Source organism: Astatotilapia calliptera, chromosome 5 (assembly GCF_964374335.1).
Source record: "Astatotilapia calliptera chromosome 5, fAstCal68.1, whole genome shotgun sequence".
Taxonomy (NCBI): Eukaryota; Metazoa; Chordata; class Actinopteri; order Cichliformes; family Cichlidae; genus Astatotilapia; species Astatotilapia calliptera.
In genome coordinates, this window is record NC_137426.1 from 15,545,001 (window position 1) to 15,567,867 (window position 22,867).

The 22,867-nt window shown below is 39.3% G+C and overlaps 1 protein-coding gene and 1 long non-coding RNA gene across 7 annotated transcripts in view; both read left to right on the forward strand.

Annotated features, from left to right (window-relative positions):
• Positions 1–16,400, forward strand: part of cfap20dc (CFAP20 domain containing) — a 33,562-nt gene extending 17,162 nt beyond the window's left edge. For 3 of the 6 annotated variants that reach the window (XM_026167468.2, XM_080301731.1, XM_080301732.1), the window contains exons 12-16: positions 3,732–4,052; positions 5,643–5,879; positions 10,922–10,983; positions 14,869–14,963; positions 15,839–16,400. In XM_026167468.2, the coding sequence (XP_026023253.2) occupies positions 3,732–4,052; positions 5,643–5,879; positions 10,922–10,983; positions 14,869–14,963; positions 15,839–15,957 (834 nt within the window). In that variant the 3' untranslated portion in view covers positions 15,958–16,400. The remainder of the gene's footprint in view (positions 1–3,731; positions 4,053–5,642; positions 5,880–10,921; positions 10,984–14,868; positions 14,964–15,838) is intronic. The other 3 variants (XM_080301733.1, XM_080301734.1, XM_080301735.1) reach the window with 3 other exon arrangements.
• Positions 16,401–17,166: 766 nt separating this feature from the next.
• LOC145428877 (uncharacterized) lies at positions 17,167–21,205 on the forward strand. The gene is made up of 4 exons (XR_013909209.1): positions 17,167–17,407; positions 19,231–19,337; positions 19,439–19,550; positions 19,680–21,205. It is a non-coding gene; the product is annotated as an uncharacterized LOC145428877 (long non-coding RNA).
• The last annotated feature ends 1,662 nt before the right edge of the window (positions 21,206–22,867 follow it).

Below are 22,867 nucleotides of genomic sequence, written 5' to 3' on the forward strand. Positions count from 1 at the left end.
ATATTAAAAGCAAAATAAAGAAATGAACTTTGATTGTATAAACTACTTTGAAATACATTAAAACCTCGTTTATCTTTTTTTTTTTCCAATATTTTCAGGGAAGTGCAGTTTTTTAAATGCAGTACCTAAGCCAATGGACCGTGAATTAGTTCATTAAAATGCATTCAGGCTCATAAAAGCACCCGTATCAGGATTTCAGTAATACATATTGTTTATTCACCTGAATGTAAAAAATTGATAAAGTGTTGAAAAATGAGGGAAAACAAATAACATATAGAGCCGGTAAGCTACAAACCTCAAGGGGCTTGTGATAACCTTTCACCCCACAACAAAGCTCAGAGATGAAAGAAAACACCAAAAAAAACAGACAGCATAAGGAAAAAATATTGATCTCCAAGGCCCAAGGAAAGCTTCGAGCTCTTAAATTCATGAGAAACAAAGACTACATTATGAACAAAGAAATGTTTTTGTGATAACAATCTGGTTGTGAGTATGCCACAACTGTGATTCTTTCTATTGTATGAAGAACTGGCAATGGCTGACGTGAAAAGTGAGAGGATAGTAAACAGCATCTTGTTTTAAATACTTAATCTTTCAATTCCATTAGGAGCAGCATTTATTAAAATGAGTGCGATACATCTATTTTTCAGGGTGAGGTATTTAATGCAAGTGATTTGTAATTTTAGTTTTTTTTACTATTGTCATATTTTTTTTTATAACTGTTGCGATGAGTTCTAAGTTTGATCCAGATTTAGAGTAAAAGAACAACTTCATATGAGTAGAACTCCCTTATTCTCTGTCTGCACATACAGTACTGCATGTATGTTCCAAAAGCTAAATACACAGTGCCAGCATCTGGATGATGTAGTTAGCTTTTTACATCTGTGTTGATTACACTTACTTACCTTGGTTCAGGATGGTCAACGGTTTTATTTTTATCCATCCATTTTCTTCCACTTAACTGATTACTTAACTGAAGCCTTTCCCAGCTGTCACAGAGCAAAAGGCAGGGTACACCCTGGAAAGGTCACCAGTCTATCGCAGGGCTAACACATCAGTAATTAACCTAACCTACCCCCAAGCATGTCTTTGAACTGTGAAAGAAAGCCAGAGGGAACCTACAAGTAAGTACAGGGAAAACATGCAAACTTTGCACATAAAGACCCCATCTGGCTGGTCAGTATTAACCTAGGACAGGGGTGGGCAACTCGAGGCCTCGAGGGCTGGTGTCCCTGCAGGTTTTATATGTGTCCTTGAACCAACACAGCTGATTGAAATGGCTAAATTAGCTCCTCAACATGTCCTGAAATTCTCCAGAGGCCTGGTAACGAACTAATCATGTGATTCAGGTGTGTTGACCCAAGGTGAGATCTAAAACCTGCAGGGACACCGGCCCTCGAGGCCTGGAATTGCCCACCCCTGACCTAGGACCTTGTCACACAGTGGAAATTTGTATTTATCTTGTATATTGTTTTTATTCAGATTTTTAGTGTTTATTTATGAGTGTTGTTTTGTTTGCATGGTTTTATTCTGTTTCTATTGCATGGTTTTTAGTGTTTTATGTAGAAAATGGTAGTTTTACGGGTTTTAGAATTGTTTTTAGTAGAGAGCGAACATTTTATTATGTACATTTTAAGGGTGTTTTATTTGTGCTCCCTGGCCTAGTAATAAACTGTTTCTTTTTTTTTTTTTTTTCTAAATGACATCAGAAACAGCAGTATGCGACATTACGTGATGGCAGAGCTTCAGTTCATCCTTTGTCATTTTTTTTTTTTTTTTTTTTTTTAATAAATAGGACAGGGGGAATGAATGAGAGAAAGAGGGGGAGAGAAAGAAAGAAAACCAAAGGGGAGAAGAGACGGTGAGAAGGGGGGGGAAGAGAGAGAAAAAAAAAAAAAGAACTCCTGGGTCACCTGTATGGAAAAAAAAAAAAACAAACAAAAAAAACAAACAGAGGAGGCAGCAAACAACAAAGAGCAACATAATAATAGAGAAAACAAAGCACCATCACAATAAACTAGCTAGTCATAGATATCAATATTTACTAAATAATAAACGATATTGTGCAGCACGCAAGATAGACAGCGCACAGTGTGCTTTGAGGCAGCAGCCAAGAAAGCTTTAGTCCGCGTCTGTGAATACCCATGTGTGCATACCTGTGTGGATCAGCATGCTTGCATTCCAAAGGTTTCTCCATGTAATGATCTGCTAGGGAGTGTGGGGGGGCCACAGCCCCGTCCTCCAGGGTGTGAAGCAGGTATGGAGGAGATCAAAACTCCAGACATCCAGAGGCCCCCAGAACACAAGAGACCATGGAAGAGGGGCAGCCGCGCCACTGTTCCAGTAAGAGCTGAGGAGAGTCCCAGATGAGGGCTCGCCCAGCAGCCGCGGAGCAGAAGTCAGGGGGAGTTGCAGTGACGCGCCCGTGAGCTCCGCCGGCCCCCAGCTGTACCTGAGTGACCGAGCCCCAGGCCGAGAGGCCGGGGGCACCCCACCTCCAAAGGGGCCCGAGCGAGCCCCAGGCCCCGACAAGCGGCCGCCAAGGAGTGAGCCGGTGTGTACCCGGACGCCCACCCCCAGACACAAAGAACCACCAACACACCGACACCTGAGGGAGTCCGCCACCGGCAGGGGAAGTGGTGGTGGGTGGAGATAGGCCTCCAAACCTTGGAGGGCCTGAGGTGTCCCCAGAGAGGTGGCGTCTGATACCCAACCTGACATATAGACACAGACATACAGGCACACACAGACACAAACATCCATTCCCACCCTCATGCTCTCATATGCACTCACTCCACACTCAACCAACGTGGAGACAGACATAAAGAGACGCTGTACACACAATCACACTCCCCAAGCGTACTCTACAAACCGGGTCTAGGTACCCTTGCCCCTGGAGGGGGGAATTGCACCCAGACCCAGGTGGTGTTACCCTTTTCCCTGCGGTGGGGAGAGGCAGACCACCCCGACTCCGCAGCAGCAGGGAGGCCCCACACCCCAGACCGCAGTCGGACGGCCAACTCCTCCTACTAGCCCTCCCGCTCCAGCAGGCCGCAGAGAATGGGGGTGGGAGAAGACTCCAAACCTCCCTCCACCCGCTCATTGTAGTGTTGATGCATAATAATAATGCGTAATAAACTGTTTCTGATCAGACCTGCATTCCTCTCTGTGCCCGTGGTATCTGACTTGCTTGCTCCCCCTTGTATTTTAAAGAATCTTTCTTTTTAGCGTGACATTCTGGCGCGACCGCTTTAGTGTTCGCCACGCGCTACAACCTTCTTATGGTGAGGCAACAGTGCTAACCACTGCAGCACCAAGGTTTTTTTTTTCCTTCATTTTTGCTGGTATGAATCCAGATTGTAATCTCAATGTGGAAACGAACTGCAAAGGATCAGGTCTCTTTCAAGAATACAGACTTAAATGTGTGATATGCAGATCTCTTTGTGTTGAGTATTCCTTTTAATGCTGAGACGACCAGTGTAGTTCTTGCATATGCAGTATCTTATATAATCTCTTTGGTACAGTAGGATGTGGGTTTGAAACTACAATACCGAGTTGCAGCGCTAAATCTGAAGGTGTGAGAGATTAGCAGATAAGAAGAAAATGCTATTATAAATGTGAGGTTAATTTAAAGCTCAAACACCAAAAGAGAGCACGACAGAAACATTAATCAACTAATGGATAGAATTGAATAATTTTATTTCCCAATGGTGTCCTTGTATTTCTTTCAGGATAACAACTTCACCATGTTCCAACATCAACAAACAAGTGGGTCCAATCTTACATCTCCCAGAACACAACTTGAAGGTCACCCTGGATCTCATAATGTGAACCTAACACCTCCACGTAACACCAGTATGCAGCCTCATTCCAGTGGGAAAGCTGAACCTGGGCTGTTTCCCACACGGTGCTTCTCACCTAATGGACTGGAACAGAAGCGTGGTCCAAGAGTTTCAGAGAAAGTAAACCGGGTTCTTGATGTGAGCAGCAGCATATCAGTTTGTAGAAGACTCCTGCAAGAAGTCAAATTGGATGATTCAAAACAGCACAAGGTAGGGGTTACAATTTTAACAACCATCAGCTCTCACCCGGTATCATGGCTCAGTATTTTTGTGATAGTTACTCATAGCTGAATAGTGCTCAAATTTATTGCTGAAAAAAAAAGAGATTCAGATCACCTCTTATTGTGTCAACACCCAGGATGGCATGCTCATTAAGATGTCACACTGACCAGTGAAGACACACTTTACAACCCATGAAAAATCGTGTTCATTTGCATTGAAAAGAAAAAGTTAATATTTGTTTTATTCATATTTTTTATATTTACTTTAAGATCTTTAATTTTATTGTTTCAATTCAATTATTTGCTGAAAATGAGTGGGGTAAGGGGATGCCCATAGCTCAAAATTAGAGAATTAAAATTGTAGCATTACAGAGCTTTTGGACTCATTCAAGCACATTTTTTGGTTTCATGCACTGCAAATTTGCAGTCTTATTGTCTGAGCCTGAGTCTGAGTCACTCACAACAAGCCCCGTAGGCAACTGTTTCCACTAAAAAAGCTTTGATGAGTCCACTACACAATATTTGTCTAGGACCAAACATCAAAAACACAAAGTTATCAAGTGGCAAAAAAGAAAAAAAGTTGAGACTGAGCAGGCTAGCTCAAACAACCAGACATGTTTGTCTGAAGTTGTTGGAGTCCACAGCAGAATAGAAATGAGGGCTAATGTTTATATGTTTTACCCCCTTGAAAATTGATTAATGCAGCATGGTTTAATGAAAATTATTTTGATTAAATTCCATCTTTGGTAGATGGGTTAACTCAATTCTTTTAGTATGCAGTCATAAAGGTGCTGAGCTCTAACTGTGATGTGCAAGTGGGGGTTTGGAGTCCTTGTGGCAAATGTGCAGCTTATTAAAAACTTTGATGTTCGTACACCCAGCTGTCTCTCTTTACTCATAATAATGTGTGATCACTGCTGATTTGGACAGCTAAAAAGAGCTGGGGAAAAGGTTTGCCGGATCAGTCTATGGTCTGTTACAAATTGAGGTAGGCCCCAGCACCAGTTGAAACGATCCAGGATCAGAGGATAGTCAACTGAAGCGATCACAAGGCCTGAAGGGAGATCTGTCACTTGATGGTTGCTTTCTGCATTTACACAACTTGCTGCTGAGTGATATCCCAGTTTCCTTCATCAGTGTAGCTCCTGACTGCTGATTTGTGCCAACTACAGCAGGCAACATGCAGTGAAGGCTTTGACTGAAAGATTGTCTGATGAATATGACAAGGAGTTTGTTTCCCTCCCTGCAGCCTTGGTTTATTGACTGCTATTGATTCGTCACCAGGGTATCACAAGACTTCCTTACACTTTGTCAGAAAAATCCTGTTACCATAGTCTGCTAAATCAATAGATCCACAGTTAAAAGACATTTCCTCAGTGGGTCAAAACAATGGCGTATGTCCAGAATTGCCTTGAGCTCTATCTGGGACTAAAGCTTATTGTTAAGACTTTCAGTACTTTATTTGTCTGCACAAAACATTATATCAGTGTGTATATCTGACTGTGACTAAGTGCAAGGTATTGTATTGTGGATTGCTCCCAAAAAGGTAATCTCCGTTTTATTGGTGATAAATTTGAAGGAGGAAGAAGAAGATGAGACACTAAAGCCTGTTGATTCCAGTCATTGCGACTCGGACCTGCTCGGCAGTCCACAGACACAAGATGATGAGGAGCTTCGAATGCTGGCTAGCCTAAAAAGAGAGCAAGAGGAAGATGAATGTAAAGCCTCGGGCCTCAGTGCATCTCAGATCCACCGGTGTAATGTCAGCATCAGCATGAGCAGTGACGATACTTCTACATGGACCCACATCTCTCTGGTCTGTATTGTCCAGCTTTGCTACTCTTCATATTTTATTGACTCTTCACTAACAAGCAGCACATGTGCAGCTCATCTACCACTTACAATCATTAGCACGTTGTTCCTCTTTTTGTCCTCCTGTCTCGAATATTTTGTTTGACCCGGGTTGATCCTCATTCTTGCTCATTTCCATTTCAAACCCCAACTTACACCACCATGAAGTGCTAATGCACCTCTTCCACCAGTATGTTTTTGCATTATAAAAGGTTATTGAGATAGAAATACATTAATTGGCCTCTTCCAGTTTTTAAATATACACTGGCGCAATATCCACAGGTCCCTCAGTGACTAAAAATTATTTAGGTCATTTGAAAATTTCCCCAGAGATCTTTTTAGAATTTAAAGATGGTGCAGTTTTCTCTCGGCTATTGAAGGTCATTTAGATCTATGGTCCATTAACAAAAGTATGTTTCACTTATGGAGAGATAACACTATCATGCCTGGCTCTGCTGAGTCCACTGTAGGATCCCCAGTGAATAAAATCATTACAAATTCTTGAGTTATACGCCTGTTACCATTTCTGTATATTCAGGTATCCATTAATGTCCTAAGATTTAAGGACACAATGAATAGTGCTATTACCTCAGGGATTACCACCTCATTGTTTCTATTGAGGACACAATTATGTGGCCACCAATAAAGACATGTATCTTTAGACCCCACTTTAGGATTTACATTTTACTCTATCATGCCCTGAAGTTATGTTTTTTTTTTCTTTCTATCTTTCTTTTTTTTCAATTAGCTGTTGTGTTTATAATTGTAATGTATGGCAACAGCACCACCAACAGTATTGTAAGAAAACACTTTGCTGATAACGTGAAAGTGAGGAAGATAAAGAAAGATACCACACATTAAACAGACCACAAATGAAGAGAAATAGAGATATAACATTTTAGTGAATCTAACACCTAAAACTTCCATCAAAAGGATAGATTTCTCTAAAAAAAAAGACACTAAGTGATTTCAAGACCTAAATAGTCATTGTCTGGGGCTGGGACTCCTCCATTGGCAATGATAATCCATCTCTGGACCCTGGATGTTGTGATTCAAGTGGTTTCTGCTGCTGTGATTTATGGCAGTGCAGACTAAACTTAACCTCCAGACAAACGTGTGCTAAGCTTCCATTACAATGTTGAAAACAAAACACTACAAAAAAAATATATTATATAAAAAAGTGTTATTATTTAATTCTTCAATAAAGAGTCTTACATGTAAAGAAATAAAGAAAAGGGTGCAAGAATAATGGCAGATAAATAATTGTAGTTTCATATTTTTTTGGTAGCTCATTCCTATTTGTAGGCAGCACAGTATTTAAATCCAAGTACAGCTGTTAGAATGTCCTATGACCTGATATTCTAAGTACTGTATTTAAATTTAAGCTCTGAACAAGGCAATCTTTGTAGAAGAGCCTTGTAAATAAACGGCATACAGTCTTGCTCTCTCCCTGTTTGTTAAGGATGAGTATCCCACAAAGAATGACCTGTGATAGATCACAACACACTGTGGTTAAGCAAACATGCATATGAGCCACTGTAAAATAATCTCATAAAAAATAGTTTTTTCTGTATAAAAAAAGTAAAATAAATTTCTCTTTCATTTTCTAAGTTGTCTGGGATCCAGTAAGCATCCTACGTATTTAGAAACACTAACAGATTCAGTTTTATGACCATGGGGGGAGTACGCTGGTTACTTTGTGGTGACCTCGTGAATAGCATGCACTTAGTTTTATCACTTTAAACTAAGCTTACTTTTGATGAGAGATTTTGGAAATGCATCAAAAGAGGCTGTAGATTTGCAAAGGTTACATCAAGGGAAGAGCCAGTGGCATATAAAATTGTATAATCTCCATAAAAAAATGTACATTATAGATTAAATGTGACGAATTAGATTTCTGACACAGTGGCATGTTGTCCTAGATGTGAAACATATTCTTTGTGGACACATGGCTACAGCAGTGTCATTTTAGAATAAAAATGATACATTTGCAAATCTGATAATTGCTGTACAAGTGGGAGACTGAGACAAAAAAAAATGTAAGCAGTGTTTTTAGTAATTTAACCTGAAGAGTGATTTTTTTTTTTTTATTTGATAAAGAAAATTGACTAATTTGAAATTCTGGCATCAAAATTGTCTTCAACATAAAGTTACCCTGTCAAACACATCTCACGATGGAATTAAAGATTTAAAAAACATTTAGCCATATCACTTTAATTAATGGGAAGTTGGTAATTAAAAAGTTAAAGTGATTTAATGATTATGTGACTGTGAAATCTACAATAAATCGAAGTGCCAAATGTTTTCTTTTTAATGATTTTACTAAATCAAACGATCAATCTGCAGTTATATGTTGGATTATTATCCAGACCCCGCCACAGTCCTGCAGCCACCCCTCACTCAGCGTCTCAGAGTGCCACTCACTCACAAGTTCTCCTGCTGCACTGAGGGAGACTCAGCGGTGCATCACGCTGTCAAAGTGTGTGCTTTGTTAAGCAGGAGAGGAAGCCGCTGGGATTAATTTGTAAATTTGACTGCTCTGCTTTGGCAAACAGATAATAATGCTTTGTTAATGACACATAAACACTGTTGATCTCTCTCATCTCTGACCAGCTACTTCCACCTCGTAGTTGATGGGTTTGGTTTCTTAGCATTGTTACATACAAAAATCCTGACTATCTGAATGTTGGAACAACACTGGTAAAAACCTTCATCGTGAGAAAAACTGCTTGTTTTTCTCATGATGTGTCTTCTACCAAATAAAAAATACATTATGGACACAAGTCTAGGCCTAAATATTTGATTTTCTTAGGACGGGGTCTTTAAATTTAATGGAGTTTATTATTATTATATGTGTTATTACAAAAATTATATTGGAATGAAGAGTGAGAGGTCTGAGATTTAGTTTTCTAATACAACCCAGTCTGTAATTTTTCATGGGCAGATGTAAAGTGGAAATAAATAATAGAAAATAGCCACTTGAGGGGAATTCAGCCACCATTCATTTGTCTCAAAGAAAATACCTGGTTAAAAAAAGCAGAAAGCTATGGAAATAAATTATCTATCATTTGTTGACTCGACCTCTCTGCCAAATAGGTTTGTGCAGCATAAGTTTCCAAACAAACACTTTACATGCACTGCTCTGTTTTAATATTTTCCTAATAGATAGTTGCAGAAACAGAAATCAGAACCTAAGACTATGTCGATCAGATACATGTGAAGCTCTTTAGATTTCTGATTGTTTGATCCGGCATACAGGGGAATAAAGGATGTATAATGGTTGATATATAAAGGGAAGAGTCAATAAAGTCCAAGGTGTTTCCACCAGGGAGACAATACAAACATTATAGATGTCAGCTCCAAGAGCAAATGAGAAGTGTGTGGGCTTCGCAGACACACAGCAGATAGTGTGCCAGGCAAGTCATCACATTGACTCCCAAGCTACTGACAGCCAGCGCTGCTATATTGAACATCCTCACCACATTTTGCTGTTTGGTCACGAGGTGATGTTTGTTCAAAATAAGTGATGCACTTCTGTTGGCAGCAGATGTACTTAGTGCTCTCTTTGAAACTGGAGTTCATGCAGGTGCGATCGACCATGTGAGGTACTGGGTTTAATGTTACAGTTGGAATATAGAAATGGTTGCTATTTCCTAGATCCCCAGAGTTTCTCCATCCCTTGACAGGCAAGTAACTCATCATCATCATCATCATCCTCGGTCCATATTACCAGCAGAATTCCACAGGCTGCAATTTTAGGTCCTGTCTTATTCTAAGAAGGTGATTAGATAAAGAAGGTACGGAAGCATACAGATAGCTAAAATAAACTCAAGAACTGTAAGGACTGCAGCTTCAACATGAGTGCTTCTTCATCAAAGTCATGTAATGTAATAGCCTTTAACAGCCACTACGCTTAAAAATCCTCCTGAGGCTATAATATGGTCTTTAACTTTGACAAGATGGAGAGGGTAATGTGCTTGTGTTTCATGCAGCTGAAAATGAGTATATATTAAAAAGGAAATCATTGCTGTCTTCTACCTGTAATTCTACCTATGCTTTAGGTCCTTCATACTTACAGAGTATAGGGACATCTAAAGTTTTGAACACATTATTAGATTCCACGGATTACTTGATCACGGTTTGTTCACCCTTTATTGCTCACCCATCCCTCCTGTTCCTTGCTGCTCAGATTTGTCATACTTGATTTTTATGCCAAGGCACAAAACATAGAATTAGGTTTTTGCAGTACAAAGATTTTCATCAACTGTTAATTTGTAAAGAAGAAAAAGAAGAAGAAGAGTAAAGGCTAATTTGTGGTTGGACTAAAGCTTTTGTTAACAAAGAAAAATGTTCACTTAGCTTAATTTTCTCAGGTGATGTTCTTTATGTGTAATTTCAGGGAGCCTTGAACGGGCAACTTTGTGGATGTCCTGAACAGCTGTGTCTCCACAAAATGTTGCTCCTCATGCTTTATTTATATCTGAGTGACACCTCACAGCACGACATGGCACAGTTTAATTCTCTGGCAAGACTGCATTAAATGCATTAATTCATGAATCTGCACAGGAAAAATTATAAATTTATCTCTTGATCCTGAAGGACTCAACCTGTATTGCAAAAGTAGTGAAATATCAAAGCACATTGCAGCAGTTGCCTTTGACTCAACGACACGATGTGCACAACAGTAGCAAAAGGCCCAGTGACACTTATCAGTTACAGGTAAGTGTTGTGGCACAATTTTCATAGAGAGACAGGGCGACTGGGCTTAAAAAGGAGTCAAATGGCGGCGACCTTCATTACTGCCTTACTGAATGAAACAGGTCACTCTGAACCAAAAAATATTTTCGATTTTGATGTGCTGCACAAGTAAATCTTTTTCCTTTTTGCGCCTTAATCGAGTACTTGGTGGTCTTTTCAACTGAACCTAATGAGAATTCTTGGGAAAAATGATTTGCATTGGAGCATCTGGTGACATTTTAACACAGCTTTCCTCTACTTCTGCTCTAGCCAACTAATCAGGGACACCACTATCAGACGGAAATGAACCCCTTCCTGCAATCAAACCCCAGGTAAGAAGTGTGTGTTATTACACACACTATTTTTTTTTTTACACATTATTTTTTAGCATTCCAGTGTATTATACATGGAAGTCTGACTATTAACCCTCTCAGGCTCAAATTAAACTTTTTGTTGCTAATGCACAACCAAGTTCTGCAGTGGTACTTCTGAGTAAAAAAAACTCATAAAATATGTATGTGGGGTAATCAGGTTGTTAGTTTTTAACTGTTGCAAATCGGCAACGCCTGCCTTGAGAGGGTTAAGAGACCCTTTATTTAAAATGAATGGACACATATTTTAAATTGTTGATAACTTCGGCAAGTAGAATATAATTTTTAAAGTCCTGCTGGTGTGTACCTTCAAGCCTCTATTTATAATTGGCTCCATCATCTAGATTGGATGGTTATGAGTCAGTGCAATATTTGTTGCTAAATGTCAGCTGTCAGGTAGATTTTCTGAATGGGGCTAACCTTACTCACATGAGTGCAAATAACCTGGAGGTGTGGTAGGTACAGTTCTTTTATTCTCGTAACACAAAATTGATAAGGGTAATAGTAATAGAGAAGCTAATAGAGGAGAATAGTACTGTTCCATCCCCACCCTCCAAATAGAGGCTTCAAGGTATTATTTCATATACAAGATATACATCTGTGGGGCTTTCAGAGTTTGATCGTGTTCATTTCCTTCTGATAGTGGTGCCTCTGATTAGCTGCCCAGAGCAAAGGTAAAAGAAAGCAGTCCGAAGATGTGTCATTGTGCTTGTCAGACTTGTCAGAAGTTGTTAAAGCATTTGTTTGTTTGCTATACAGTAGACATCAGCTTTCAGATTCACCTGAATTCAAAATGCACGTGTTAGATTTTCTGCACAGCAGGGGCTTCGGTTCAGTAATTCATAATGCAAAACAGCCATAAGACACATTCCACCTTGCTTTGCCTACCTACAGCTTAAAACCAAATAAAATTCTCTTCAAAAAGAAAGAATATTGATGGATGGCTTTGTATTGCTGAGGGCGAAAGAAAAAAAAGTGTTATATCCAGTATCAACTTAAGGCTTATGAAGTGTGAAACAGAATAACAGAAAAGATATTTTAGAAGTTGGAGAAACGCATCCCTCCCCCAAAAAAAGTAAATAACCACCAGAGGTTTATCAAGTAAAGGTAAAGAAATTTTGCAAGCTTTCAAAGACTTCTGAAAACATTCTTTGACATGTGTTGAGAATTACAGATTGTCATTATGTAGCAGTGAAAGGAGAATGACTAGATCCCCCCCCCCTCCCCCCGGCCCCTCTCGTACTCGTAAGTTAAATAGGATTTGTCATTGTCAAGGCAAGATGAAGTAAAATGTTTTCTATAACCATCATTTTTGTGTGTGTAAGTGTGTGTGTGTGTGTGTGTTTTCTTCTAATGTTCCTTGAAGGGGAAAATAGCTCAGAATTAAGGCTTGAGTCAAACACCTCTTGGAACAGATTCAGTGTGTTGATTTAGAGCACAAGGTGAAAGAGTCTCAGAAATACAGCTCAAATACTTTCAATTTAACAGATTAACACTAGGAGGATATTACTGCCCACTTCACAACACTGAATACCATTATTTCAAACTCGCTTTCAGGTGTTTTTATGCATCTAAAAAACACAAAAAAACAAACTGCGGCAGGGTACGAATAGATCCAGTTCACCTTGGAAGGTTCTGGAGAAATCCTGTAGCCCCACAGCTGGCAGTTATAGAGCCGCGTCCCTGCACACCTCCATCTCTTTGTGAATATAGACAACCATGTGGTCTGTTACACAACCATGTTGTAGGTTACAAAAGAAGACAAAAGAATTGCATCACGGTTTCACTACTGAAATTACGCAACCCCCATCTCTCAAACACATTTGATTTGTTGATGAAAACCAAGGTAGCATGGTGTGGACATGTGTAGACTTCCTTGAGCTGAAATCTTTGTATTTGCATTACTGTATCATGCAGATTTAAAGATTTCAAATTTATCCATCCAGCCGACTGGCAAATATCTAGTTAAGCGATGCTGTTTGATTGAATAACCACTGAAATTAATATTACTGTTCACAAACACTGACGGAGCTCTGCAGCTTCCACAGCTGTAGTCCTGAAATGAGACTTCGAAGTAAGCCTCGATTTACATACTGAATAGCAGCTGCACAGGATTTGTCGTTGTTTTCTTTCATTTCTTTTAGGCATTGCATTCTGAGACACCCTTACAGAGAATTCTATCATGGTGTTTTTTGAGCATCCTGGCACCACTGCAAGGCTTTCTTGCTGTTGAGAGCAACAGCTTCCCTGACAGCTAAAATGCCCCGATTGCTGTGCTTAATGTTGCCAGGGCTTTTCTGGCATTTTAACATGCTTCTTTGCACGTAATAATTGTGTCTGCCTTTGGCTAGAATGCTAAAGTTGAAACAGCAAATAAGGCTGTCAGTGAGACTTTGACTAGAAATACAGTTGTACATTACATACTATTGTGAACTTTTGTTACCACCGTGTGAGACAAACAGAGTTTCTTGATACTGTTTCTTTTCGAGATATTTAGAAAGCTCATTTTCAGTACACTCAACCACTGTGCAAAAGCAGTGTGCTTTCTCTAATTGAATAAAACCAATTTATTCCCTTTATCTCTGGTCTATATTTGGATTATAATGACTTGAAAATCTAAGAGTTTAATCACTCTTGCCAAGTCCCACTTAACAATTTGAAGTTCAATTTACAGTTCAGTAGCAGAGGCTTTTGTCCTTGAAAATTGCTTCCATTAACTTTTGTACAATGTTCCTGCCTATCACGCAGTCAAATGGGTGTTGAAAAGAAGAGGCGGATGCTTTTGTTAGAAAGAAAAATCAGAGCCTCAACAGAGATAATGCACTTTATCACTTAAAGACATAAAGAATATGAAATGAATGTACGCTTAAATGTATGGGAAGATCAGATAAAAAAGGAAACCTTCTTTCTGTAGGTTTAATGTATCATATAATTTACTCTTGATCATAGGAGGGTTTTTTTATTAGCTATTATCAGAAGACCACATCACTAAAGAGGACTGCTCATAAGTAATTTCTGTATTTTAATATTTCCCAGTAAAGATTTCCCATTAAAAACATGGACACAAGAGTAGAGCCAGTGAAAATAAAAAGTAGTAGTATTAAGTACACCATGGTGTAAAGGATCACACTGTAGAGATAGCATGAATGGTTTTCTAGTTTAGGTAAAATACTTTGTTTTGAGAAAGAGTGACATTATCAATCGCTGCACTTGATGATGGTGAGGCGGGCTTAGCAGAGAATATTGTGCATAAGACGATTATACTGTAATTCCTCATTAAATATGCTATGATGTGTTCTCATGAGAGGTTTTGTCCAAAGGCAGAAGATGTTAATGCATAATTGCACAACTGATGTATAGCCAAAAATGATTATGGATGCTGTTTAACAAATGAATGTTGCATTGCCTCCAAGTAAAAGAATTCATCTTGTGATATTTTCTCCTCTGGCTGTAATCTGTTACGCCATACTAAAACAGAGCAGTGTTTTCATTTAGTGGAAAATGACTGATGTATAGTTGTAGCCTGAGTACATCGCAGACAGGGAGGATAAACTCATTTAGAGAGAAATGAAGTCATGCTCTCTCTGAAGCAGGCAAGGTTAAGACCCCTACTCCGTGCCCGAATGTGGACACTTGGAAGTCACAGCTTGAGTCAAAATCTAATAAGTGATCCTTCAAGTAAAACTGTGGAGCTGCAGGAGAAGTGGCTCAAGGACAGTGGGAGCTTAGATGGGCTTCTCAGAACCCACGATGATGGGACTTCATTGTTAAAATGTCATAGAGTAGGTTGGTAAGTGTAATGGTATGTGTTGTCATGTCTGTCTGCTTTTATGGTCTTTTCCCTAGGGAATGGATGGATGTGCTCAGCCCTCCTATTATGCCTCCCAGCCAGCAGAGAAGGTCAGGCAACACATGGAACAATGGGGGAAGTCTAGTCAGAGGTACAGAAACCTTCATATTAGTCCCTTTGCCTGCAGACTGCCTTTTTGTATGTGAAAGTCAGGAAGACAGAAAACAATCCAGTGCTGTAGCATTAACACTAATGGCATAAATGGATACAGCTAATGGAAACATTCACTGATGTCAGAGCTTGCAGAAATGTTAGGGTACAGAAATCCACCAAAGACTACACACAACATGGTGGGAAAGCAGGTGAAACTGTATCTAATTAAGAATAAAAAAAAAAAGAGTGAAGGTCTGTGTCCTCCACATTATGCCAAAGGTCACAAGAGACAGGCTCATTACAGGTCTGTACCCCCTAGACACATGGACAAGGTTAATTGATGAAACCTTTCCAGTTTACAACATCATTTTTAAAGCTCTTACACAATGTGTCTTATAATTAGTTTTCATTATTGTTGCCCGAGTTCTGATAAGATAAAATGTTCGTCCCGGAGCATTCCATAACCTTTTTAGTGTTTAACTGCCCGTCAATTTAACAGCTAAATTCTCATGCTTTAAAGTCGTGGGGATTACAGGGAATCTCTTTACAGCTTCATAATGTGGTACTGGGCCTGGGTGTCTTGGGTCTTGATTGATGAAGAAAAAAATGGCAGCGGCAGAAAACTTAAATCCACCTGAGTCTGAAGGTCACCCCACCATCCAGACTTCTCATTTTATTCCAGTAACAGCTGACAGAGTAGGCTCTTATTCATATCTGCTATGGCTATTCCGGTGTGCATTAAAAACATGATGTCTTACACTTATACATTTTATTTGTGCAAATTCCATTATGGATCGCTGTTGTACTGTTAGTTATGTACTTTTTGAACAGCTATACCCAGTGCCGCTTAATGGTTCTCTGGCTTTATTGCAGGAGGAGATGAGTCAGTGAAGGAAGAGGAGAACGAGGATGAGTATTTGAATCTGCTCTATGATCCTTGCCTGAACTGCTATTTTGATCCAAAGACAGGAAAGTACTATGAACTGGCATAACTTGAAGTCAATTAGAGCCAAAAATAATAAATCAAATTGAAAGTGGATGAATGGCTTCAGGATTTATCAGCTGAGCTTATTGATCGGTATTGAATTCCCAATTCAGAAAAAAATCACTTTCTGTCTATCCGTTCGTTTGTGGAAGCTAACAGGAGCTTTGTGTCACCATATGTAGTGTCATGTAAGCCTGTAAGAGCCTGGGAATGTAATACAGATACTTGCTTTTTGAAAGTTCTTGCTTATTCATTCGCACATGTGATGCTAAAAAGAGTCTGTTCATGAAGCTTGGCTGGCAAACTCTTATCGGGCTTCCTGAAAGAACGTACTGAATCTGTGATATTTCAGTTTTACATGTTACAATACAGATAATTTATGGTGTCACAAAATCATAAAACCATGCTGTGCGTATGTGTAATGTGAATTAAATTAAATTTGAAATAGCAGTGGTTTGAATTTCTTGTGTTTATCTGGATTTAAAATGAGTAATTTGACAGAATTGGGACAAGGATAAAGGAAGATGATTGTTTTTTAATATACTCAATGCATGTAAAAATCTTCAAAATTAGGATCTCATGGCCTGCAACTGTAACTGGGAGTACAACAGGCGGGTTGCTCATGAGGCTGGCAAGTCTTTTCGTCAGTCTCGCCAAATCACTCATCACACCTGATGAGCGCCTGATACCAGCTTGAATCATTATTTTCAGCCTGATATAAACTGTTGCCTAACCATGAAGAAAAAAATGGCAGAAAAGAAAATCACATCCTGGGAAATGCTTTATTATTTGTAGAAATTCAGGAAACAATAGCAGAGTGACAAATGTTCAATTTCACAATGTATTGTTTCCAATTAACAGTTACAAGCTGCCAAAACAAGACCTTGGACAGAGAAAAATCAACATTTCTGAATTTTAATGCGCTTATGACTCACAAAACTGGTCCTAGGAACTGTGTGACAGCCTCGAAAAGGCACTGAATGTTACATAAGGAACTGTCTCGCATTTCAAGCATGATCTCAGTGCTTTATATAGTACAGGACCCAATAAAAAACATGCCAAAGGATCATTAGTTAAAACTGACTTCCTCTCTAAAGTAATCAGACACATACGTCACCATTTGTAAGTACTATCACACTTTAAGAGCGGATCGTTTGCAGCAAAAACGACAGGTCTGAAAATAAGTTTTAAATAGGCCATCGGAAGGTCACGTGACACATAACTTTATGTCACATGGTGTGCTTTAACAGGGGCGGGGAAACAGGTGAAAAAAGCAGAAGCAGGAAGTAAACAGCTGTAGATCTTACGACTATACTCGGACCAAAAAAAACAACAACGTTTAAATGCTTTTAAATCGCTTCAGTTTGGATCCTTGCAGGCTATAATGTTCACAGTTCGAGGCTGCATAATGAAAATAAGTTAGCCGGGCTTTAAAGGTAACAAGGATGTCTGAACAGGTATGTAAGGCCGCATGAGTAATGAGATCCGATAAACTCGAGGTAAAAGTTAAATTAGTTTACAAACACGGTCCCTAATTTATGGCGATGTAACCATTTATACCCATAGTGCAGTGGACTTACTTTAATTTAGATGGAGATTAAGTTTTCGTATCTCTGGTCTCAGCTTGTTGACTTGTAGTGAAATAGCCTGAAGCACTTCTTGGAAGTCTAAAAGCACAAGCTGATATATGACTGAGACTGATGCATTTTGGAGGAACAGTACTCCATTTCCTAAAGCATATTTATACCCCTCTGAATTCACTCAGTGTTACTGTGCACCTCGTCATCTTTGTGTTGCAGACGTTGCTGTTTTTCAAATTTATCTGGAACCACAGATGGGTTAGGGTTCCTGTTCCAGTGTGTGTGTATTACTGCATATCTACACATGCGTTTTATTATGTAGACATTGCCAGTACTGACTTGAACCCCATTTTTGCCTTCACCGCTGCTTTAATTCTTTGTTGCATAGATTCAACAAAGAGCTGGAACCGTTCCTCAGAGATTGTAGTTCTTATTGAAAAGATATCATCACAGAGTTGCTGCACATCTATGATTCATCCTATTCTACCACATCCCAAAGATGCTTGTTGGATTGTGATCTGGTCACTGTCATGAATTTGAGATAATTTGAGCTTTGTGACATGTTGCATTATCCTGCTGGAAGCAGCCATAAGAACATTGGTACACTTTAGTCATAAAGGAAGGGGCATGGTCAGCAACAACTGTGCCGAGAAAGTATCCCCCACATCATTACAACAGCACCGCCACCAGCCTGAACCGTTGATGCAAGGCGGGATGGAGCCGTGCTTTCATGTTTACATCAAATACTGATCTGAATGTTGCTGCAGAAATCAAGACTCATCAGAGCAGGCATTATTTTTCAGATCTCCTATTGTTCATTTTTGGGTAACCTGTGAAAATTGTAGCTTCGGTTTCCTGTTCTTAGCTGACAGGAGTGGTACCTGGCTCTTCTGCATAACGTAACAAGTGGTTATTTGAGTTACTGCTGCCTTTCTAATAGCTCGAAGCAGTCTGGCCATTCTCCTCTGACCTCTGGCATCAACAAGACATTTTCTCCCAGAGAACTGCCACTCACTGGATATGTTCTCTTTTTCAGACCATTTTCTGTAAACTCTAGAGATGGTGTAGGAAAATCCCAGTAGGTGAAGTTTGTGAAATACTCAGACCGGCCCATCTGGCACCAACAACCACGCCACATTCAAAGTCGCTTAAATCATCTTCTCTGTTCTAATGCTTAGTTTGCACTTCAATACCTTTATCATGTCTCCATGTGTAAATGCTGCCAGTAGTAAACAAAAGAGAAAAAATGAGCTTCATAACCATCAAACCCCACCCATCTCTGTTTGGTTGATTGTGATTTTGTTTGGCACCACCAAACAAAATTGTTCGTGTTCAATGTCACATTTTGGTCACGCTCCATCTGAATTATTGCTACAGAGATTAATTTTGTCATACTTTGTTCCAAATCATGTAATGGACAGGCCCGACTTAAAGATATTATAGTGATCTGCAGTACGATGTGACGAAATGTCATCCGGATTGCATCAGTTTCTCCTCTTGGCCAGAGACTTGCAGCCCTGCTGCTGAGCTTTTGGGATGTACCCCACCACTATGATTTATAATGCACCGCTGTTCAGCTGTCATATCTCCTGCTGTATTTCCTTTTTATCTTTGCCACACTTCATGAACTGAGCTGTTAGGTTTATGGGCTCTTTAACTACCCCACTGTTAGATCTTATTGGATTCATTTGTCTTTTTAGGCCGGGTTAAGGCTTCACCCCGGGATTATTGCATCAGTGATCTTGGTGTCTGCGGTGGCGGTAGCTGCTGCCGTATTGATCATCCGAAAATACTGCTTCCCAGTCAAGTAATGAAAATTTATTAATGAGCCTTAACGTGTTTATTTTAAACACTTAGATTGCAGTAAAAACAACTCACCCTGGTTTTGCCACATAACTTTCTTATCAGTGAGGCAACTTACAGATACTCAGTGCTGAGACAGATGGAGGAGGGGCATTCAGCAGCGGCAGAGGAGGATGGCGACAGGAGGTCGCGCACAGTGGGAGAGGATTCAGACGAGGTCAGTGCATCGTGGCTTCTCTGATTGTAGCTTTCGCTGTCATCTCTCTTCCAGTACAAGCCAGCACCACTGTATCCTTCCTAATCACATCACAAGTCAATTTCAACTTCCTTTTCTCTCCCCTTACAGGATCTTTTGGAATAAATCTCCAACTGGGAAGCTGCTGGACTGACTGCAATGGAGTTTATTCTATAAACTGTGTGGTGTACGAATGAAATGGAGGATTGTTTTCGTAGCGGGGATAAAAAGTGAGCCAAGAATGTGAAAACCAAAAATATACAATTACAGATAAAATAAGTGAGGAAATAGTATTCCATATTTGCAGTTATATCTTAAACTGTAATTCTGAGATTAAATGTGATTTCTATTTGTGCAGCTTCATACTCTTAGATGTGAAATAATGACCTTCATTTGAATCATCACTGACATTTTCTTTTCTTTTTTTTCCTTTTTTACACATAACACATGACATTTGATGTCTTTGGCTACTACCCAACCCTCTGATGGGTGGAGGTTGTTCCCGCAGGCACAGCTCAGGGCTTAAAAAAGGTGTTCTTTTTTTCCAGCATAAAACTCATTTAATCCTTATTTCTCACAATCAATATTCTGCTAAAATATGCTACAATAAAACAACCAACAAAACATTCAGTGTTAGCTGTGGTAGATAAGAGTCGTAATGAATTGTCAACAAAATTGAATGTGTTATTTGGCGATACGGTCAGTGTATTAAAGCAGCAATTCATGCAGCCTTTTTAAATTATTCTTTTATTTTGGAAAGCCTGATAACTACTGAGCTATCTGCACATCTTTCAGCTGCATTTATTTTGTTGTTGTTTTTTGGACGAATGGAGCTCTGAGACCTATGCGTTTGATAAGACTTGTGGGTATGTGATTTGGATGCTAATGCTGCTGATCATATGGAGAGTCAACACTCCACTATTTACTCCATTATTTCCACTATTTAACTTTAAATTTAAATTTATACCTGAAATATAAAATCTAAAGCGGAACATTATTTCCTGTATTATTTACTGGCAGTGCAATAAATGTCAGTGGGACATTGAAAGGGCAGACGCTCTCACATTCGCTCAATGTTTGTCTGTCTGCCACAGAACATGTAAATGTGCAATGCTATGAATTAAGCGGTTGTTACAAAGTCGCACATGGAGATGTGATGTTTCGCACACCCCAAATGATGTGCAAAGGTAGTCAAAATACGACTTCAGCTGTCTGCCAGTTGGGCAGTTTCCCTTTGAAAGGATTTGCTGTTTCATCGTTCCACTTAAAGGCAATTTGCAGTTTAGTCCACTGGGTCTTTAATGTAGCGCTGGGCTGAATGATGTACCCTGATCTCTCTGACAGCCATACTTGTCACAGATAGAAAAAAAGCCACTTACCTGGTTGGGAGCTGCAAGTGAACATTCTGACGTGAACGTCAGTGTCACAGCTCAAACTAACGACTGGTTCATTTTAGGTTATTCGTGTGATCAACAAATCAGACACCGAGACCCGATTCTTGTGTTTTCCAATCATCTTTTGCTGTGTAGTTACTGATGTTGATGTGGATCAGTATTTATAAAACCTACTGTATCTTTTTATTTATTTTGTGGACATCTGGGATCTAAATCTGCTGGTTATTAAACATATTAATCATGTGGACTGGTTAAGTGTGCTCTGTATGTACTTATTTTCCCCCCAGTTTGTTACCTTGATGATTTGTGTCCTTATATAAAGGGAATGTTTTATTAAATGTAGCTCTGGAATAAAAAATCCAGGAGCTATGGAGTCAAATGTTGAAAAATATTGCCGGCGTTCATTTGATTGCTGTCTGCAGAATGTCGATAATCATACAAAAGGAAAGCGATTCCCTCACTGTGTGCTTTGTGTTACCGCTGATCAGTAAACGGCAGTACACAAATACCACCTGCTGGTCACCTTTAGTAATACACCATCGTCACCTGAAATTGGTGTGAACATAATGTGAAATCCTTGATACTAAATAGTTTTGTGCTTTGTTTGTAATTCTTCAGCCTTTCAAGGTTTTAAACAATCTTAAAAGTTCTGATAGGAATTCAGTTGGTGAGTTCAAACAAAGCAGAAACACAACAGCACTCTTCAACATCCCAGGCTCCTTGTGTGATACCTTCTGTCTTATTCAAGGGTGTTAAGGCAAGACGATTTTAATCCAAAAGCCATGCTTTGTACAAGGGAGTCAAAATCCATTTATTGGAGTTTAGTTGATGATTCTGTGGTAAAATCATGTAAAGTTAAGTAGTAAATCTGTTAAACTTCATTTGGCTACAAATATGGAAAAATAATTGGTAATTTTTCAGCTCAACAAGTCTGTTTGGTTGTTTTGCTGAATCTGTAGAAGTGCTTCACACTGTTGTCATAAGAAGAAAACGAAACACAAATTTAGAAGAAAAGAGTACATCCCTTCATACTGTTTTGAGGAATTTATGCCGGGAAGATCTGATGCTGATGCTGTCCTGGAGGAAAACAACACCTTTGCAACATTTTAGATAAATTGGTACAATAGCTTGATGAGGGGGAAACAGCTCAAGCAGAAAAGAGCTCAACAAAATAAAACAAAATTGAGTAGCTAGAAAAAAAACTAAAGGCAATAAAATAAAATGGCTCGATGAGTGTAAGAGCTCAATAAAATTAAACAAAAAATAAAAACAGATCACTACGTGTAATAGGAAATAAACGGCGAGATAAAAGTGTAGCAAACAGTGCAGTTTGAAATAAAGCCCATAAAATGAGACTATAGTATTATCTCCATGATAGATGTGCCGGTTGTTGTTATTGGACGAGGTTGTAAAGATCTGTATCCATCCACGTGGCAGCAGAGCGAAATCAGTCTGTTAGAGAAAATGATCATTGTGTTCATCTGTGCGCTCGATTTGCCAGAATATGATACAAGGAGATGCTGTTTTTGTTTACGAGCTCTCCAGGCAGGAAAGGCTTGAGCTCAGCTACTGCTGAAGGATCAGCAGGGCAGATGCTTTGTGACAGACAGGCTTGACCTCCTCCTTGGGGATTACCACGTCTTTCACCATCTAAATGTGACTAATGGCTTATTCCTGTGCCAACAACGCGTTTGTCTTAAATGCCTTAAAAAACACCAGCTCTATTGCCCTGTCGTTGTGTTTTTTATTCTAGATAATTGACTTCTCGTTCTCCGCCGTGGTCAGCTTTCCAGGTTTTGTGAGTTACTTTCCCATTTGATTCTGCTATGTTTCTTTTCAGCAACGCTGTCTTTGCCCTTTCCCATAGTTATTTTTTAGTTCTGAGTAAAATCTTTTGATTTTTTT